Source organism: Pollachius pollachius (genome assembly GCF_949987615.1).
Source record: "Pollachius pollachius genome assembly, chromosome: 13".
Classification (NCBI taxonomy): Eukaryota; Metazoa; Chordata; class Actinopteri; order Gadiformes; family Gadidae; genus Pollachius; species Pollachius pollachius.
In genome coordinates this window covers 14,161,784-14,166,783 of record NC_136946.1, presented here as the reverse complement: position 1 = coordinate 14,166,783, position 5,000 = coordinate 14,161,784, and the positions used below count along the sequence as shown (strand labels likewise).

Sequence of the window (5,000 nt, the reverse complement as noted above, 5' to 3'; positions counted from 1 at the left end):
ATGATAGCCATGATGACTGGAGCGTGTCAAGTGGTCCATGCCCCCCAGACCCACACACACGCTTGGGTTGGGGTGGGGAGGCAAAAGCCAGGGAGACAAAAGCGACAGAACCGCTCAACCTCAGCCATGGCCTGGCGGAGGTCAGAGGTCACTTGTCAAGGCCAGCGGTTCACAGATGCACAAGTGTTTGTTTGTTATAATTCCGTATAAGGCTGAAAAGGTTGCGGAGGCTGGTACTTTTCATTCAACCTTGTCACGCTCTCAAAAAGCTGTGTGCGCTATTTTTACGTGGAAGTCATCGGAGCATCCCGGGCCACTGAAAAGAAGCCAGCCTTCTATTAAGGTCAAGCCGTTTTTCCCATCAAAGGTTTTCAGTTCAATTTTCCCCAGGGTGCATTCATCTTGCACCCATTGTGCGTTGTAAACACAAAGCCGAATGGCCCCAGAAGCGCACAATGACAGAATTATTTCATTTTTACACAGATGAGGTCCATTTTAGCCCTCTATTCTGATGCTCTCCTGGAGCTCAGAACCGATCAACTATCTGAATATTCCCAATTGAACCAAAGTGTTAGACGCCTTTATGGCACTCCGGGTGTCTTTATAGTCTCTTTATTCCCGCGTTTGATTCAACGGTTCCTCCTCTTGCTTCTCCAGGCGAACGTGAAGGGCAACGGTCGCCTGGTCCACGGCTACCCCTCGATCATCGAGAAGAAGAAAGGCCAGCAGGAGGAGGAGGCGGGGGGCGAGGAGGAGGTGGAGGAGGAGCAGGACAACAACCATGAAGAGGAGGAAGACGAAGACGACGATGACGAAGAGGCGGGGAGTCCCTCGTCAGCGCTGGAGTGGGACCAGGTGGTGTACCTGAGGGATGGCGACAAGGGTCCGGGCCCCGGCGGGAAGGGCCCCGGGCGGCCCCGGAGGAAGTGGAGGAGTCAGGAGGGGGCCCTCGTCACCCTGGACCCGTTGAACCTCAGCCCCAGGTGGGTGAGAGCAGGGGGCCTCTGGGGGCCCGACGTGGTTGAGAGCAGGGCGCTGCTGGCCGGGCCGGTGGGGTCCGCACTGGGACCATCGGTGTTACGAGTGCTCCCAAAGCATTGCTCCTTTTAGTTCCTCCCAGTTTGTCTGTCGTTGTCACTTGTTTCTCTTTTCCTTTCTCTTTCTTTTTTTCAGTTCGTCACTCTTCCTCTCTCTCTCTCTCTCTCTCTCTCTCTCTCTCTCTCTCTCTCTCTCTCTCTCTCTCTCTTTCTCTCTCTCCTTCTCTCACTGACAAACCCTCTCTCTCTTCCTTTGTTCTCTCTCTCTTACCTACTACTACTGGTGGTGGTGAGCGAGGTCCCCCCCCTTCACTGTGAAGCGTCTTTGAGTGACAGGAAAAGCGCTTTATAAATTAAATCGATTATCATTCATTATTACAAACCCTCTCTTGATCTCTCTCTCTCTCCAGGGTCGTGGACGGTACGGAGGACATCGAGGGTCAGGAGGGCTCCCCGGCCTTCTCCTACCCCCCCGGCCCGGCCTGCCCCGGGGCTCCGGCCACCGCCACAGGTCTCAGCGTTACCGTTTGATTAACACTGATCGTAAACATACTCGTTTGTGTGTCAGTCCTGCTCCTCTCAGTATACTGTGATTTCCATGGGGCTTTATCAACAGGCGCAGACCGAAATGCCTCTGGAGGCAAATGGATAGACGACAACTAATCAGAGCATCAAAATGCGTGACACATCAGAGGCAGCCATCTTGGTTGTTTGGGAAAAGGCGCTCCTCTATACAGCCGTCCAATCAAGCCCCGCCCATTTTAGATAGACGGTTGTGATTGGTCCGACCCAGGCCTGCTGGAAACATGTCTGAACGGGAGAGGGGGGGCAGACCAACATGCCGGAGCAAATAAACCATGAGCTGGCAGATTAGTCTGGCTCCCAGAATAGATGTGGCAGAAGGCGGGAATCGAACTGTCCTCGTGGGCGTCGCCCGTCGCCTGTTCTTCTTCTCAGGGGTTTTGTTGCGTGTGAATTGCGTCAGGTGCAAGACACATGTCCTCCCACATCCTCAAGAGACGCAGGTTAGGCTAATTCGGGGGGAGAGAAGATTGACAATGGGGTGTGAATAAATTGTGGCTCCCCAAACCCCCCTTCCTCCCCCCTTCTCCCCTCCTCCCCTCCTCCCCTCCCCCATAATGGACTGGCATCCTATGTAAGGCGGTCTTCCTCCATAGCCTATCCTCATAGACATTCTAGTTTGGCTCCACCCACTAGCGCTGTTCAGCAGGCATAAAGCTACGCTGCCGTCCTAGAGTGGGTTGCGTGTATGTCGGGCGCTTTAGCCTGAAACGGCCCGTTCGTCGTCGACGGGGACCTCTTAACGTTGTTGTGATGTCGTTCCAGACATGCTGCAGGTCAGCACAGCAGAGCTCGCAGCCAAGGCAGAGGAGACCAGAGGCCAGCTACGACACCTCGACCAGGAGGTAGGACCCTGGGTTTGTGTGTGTGTGTGTGTGTGTGTGCCAGTTTGGCTCCACCGTGACTCGACCCGGTGTTCTGTGACTCAGGTGAGCTGCTGGTGTTCCAGGTACACACCATACGGTGTCAGCAGCGGCAGTAGATGGATGGGGGGTGGAAAGGGATTGGGACGGTTTGGAAGAAATTCAACATTCCCAATGTTGAATTGGTGGGTGGCTTAAAGGAAGCTGCTGCCACGATTACACGGTAGTAGGATAAAGCATCTTATATTGCTTTTGACTCTTGATCATTTTGTCTCGCGTGTGACGAAATACTGCACACACACACACACACAGAACATTTGTCATGTGGTACCCTATGGTTTTGATTGGCGGGTGGCTAAATTGACATTAGACTTTTGGCAGGAGAGTGGGTGTGTGTCTGTCCCCCTGCGGAGTCCCTCTCTGTCACCTGGGCTGAGCAGATAGAGGAAGAGGAAGGAAGAGTACAAGAGAGAGAGACATGGAGAGAGAGAGAGAGAGAGAGAGATAGATAGAGAGAGAGAGAGAGAGAGAGAGAGAGAGAGAGAGAGAGGTGAGTGTGGAGAAGCAGTTTATATGGAGGAAAAAAGAGGAAGCCACAGTGGGAAAAAATATAATGACTCGGCAGTCTCACATGTGAATGCACACAAACACACACACATACACATACACACACATACACACACACACACACACACACACACACACACACACACACACACACACACACACACACACACACACACACACCTAATCTGCACCTCTCACACTCCCCCTCTGTCCCTCTGTCTGACAGCCTTTCTCTCAGTATGGTTGTGCAGGTTGAGGATCCGGCCTTTGAACTGTCGAAACCGGTCACCACCGGATACAGGTGGAAGGAGGCTTATGTCTGCCTGGCCTCTCTGTCCTCACCTTGGTGAAACACACATGCACACACTCCCAGTCTAAAACACATGCTGACACAGAGAGGACCATGACAAGCACTCAGGATGCTGAAAATGAAAAATCCAATCTGAAATAGAATAGTTAGCGTACACTGACTACTGTCTACTGACTACTGTCTACTGACTACTGTATGACAAAGTAAAGGAAAATAAAAGCAAAACAAAGGTCAGAGAGAGTTCACAGTCGTTGATTCTAAAACAGCATATTAAGTGTTTGGAAAATGTTGGGAGGGGTAAATTGATTCTTCAATAAATAATTACGGTTATAAATAGATAAATAATCAGACCAAACAATGTATCCTGACAGGTCTGCTAACGCAACCATGAATACAAGACTTGGTTATAAAGATTTGAGGTAACTCTTGTTATTAACTAGAGTTGGACATTACATAACATTACTCATTTGTTTAGAAGTACAACAAATCACCTATTTCCTGTTGACCTTGTGAGTTAGTGTACCAGCATCCAATCAGTCATTCTACTGCACAGGCACACACACCCACACACACACACACACGCACACACACACACACACACACACACACACACACACACACACACACACACACACACACACACACACACACACACACACACACACACACACACACACACATACACACCCTTCCCGATGTTACAAAACAGACCTTTCCACACATGATGGCTTCTCGGGCACCAGAATTGCTCCACGGTCCTTAAACTTGTTTTTGTGGGGGACAGGTATATCTTTGCCGGTAATGGCTTCTTCTTCTCAACCCCACAAGGGGCCATTTTACAGACTGATTGAACGAGGAGACATTTTTCCTGAAGGTCTTTCACAGTTACAGCATCACGGAATAAAAACAAAGCCCCCACACCAGCTGCACCGGAACACACTGTCGTTGTGTTCTTCGGTCGGTGTTATTGCTGCGGGGACACTCTTGTAATGACCTCCTGAGTGAACAGAGAATCACCGCAGCCGTGCTCTGTGAACTCTGCCCGCTGAACTGGCAGCCCCTCAAATTGGTTGCACCTCTGTGTTGTACGGTCAGGGGGGGACGGGTGGGGGGACGTTGGTGTTAGCATATTAGCCCAGCAGTTGCCCCCCCCCAACTGACCACTTGGCACGTGTGACCCCTGCCCCTAAACTTGTGCTGATACAGGCTAATCCAAATTAAATGAGTTACATCGTGTCAACACATCATTTGTGCGAGATCGTCTCAAGTGAGATTATTTGGAGTAATGGGGTTTTCTTTTCCATGAGTCAAACGCGACATTGCTTCTAAATGAGCCTATTGAGGTGAGATCAACTGCCCCCATCCCATATGTTAACACACAGCCCCTGTTTTCACGCGGAGACGGTGTTTTCCTTTGGTCGCAAATACAGCATTAGCGCTAAACCTGCTGCCGTGAACGACGCAATGAATCTGTACTAACAGCCGCCGAGCACGGCCATGCATCTGCCATCCGGTCTGCTCCGGTATCCCCCAGCCAGACGGCCTGCGGGGCGGTGGAGGTCCTGCTAATGGGGTTGACTGCGTGTCAAATTGGACCGTCCTGCCTGCCCCCCAATCATCTATTTTTATCCCAGAGTTTGC

At 51.2% G+C, this 5,000-nt stretch overlaps 1 protein-coding gene across 1 annotated transcript in view; it reads left to right on the top strand.

Annotated features, from left to right (window-relative positions):
* The window catches only part of kcnh8 (potassium voltage-gated channel, subfamily H (eag-related), member 8), a gene marked incomplete at both ends in the record, with an annotated part of 41,728 nt that overhangs the window by 34,190 nt on the left and 2,538 nt on the right, over window positions 1-5,000 (top strand). The window contains 4 exons of the mRNA XM_079749380.1: window positions 658-721; window positions 839-1,055; window positions 1,448-1,548; window positions 2,385-2,464. Of these exons, the coding sequence (XP_079605506.1) occupies window positions 658-721; window positions 839-1,055; window positions 1,448-1,548; window positions 2,385-2,464 (462 nt within the window). The remainder of the gene's footprint in view (window positions 1-657; window positions 722-838; window positions 1,056-1,447; window positions 1,549-2,384; window positions 2,465-5,000) is intronic.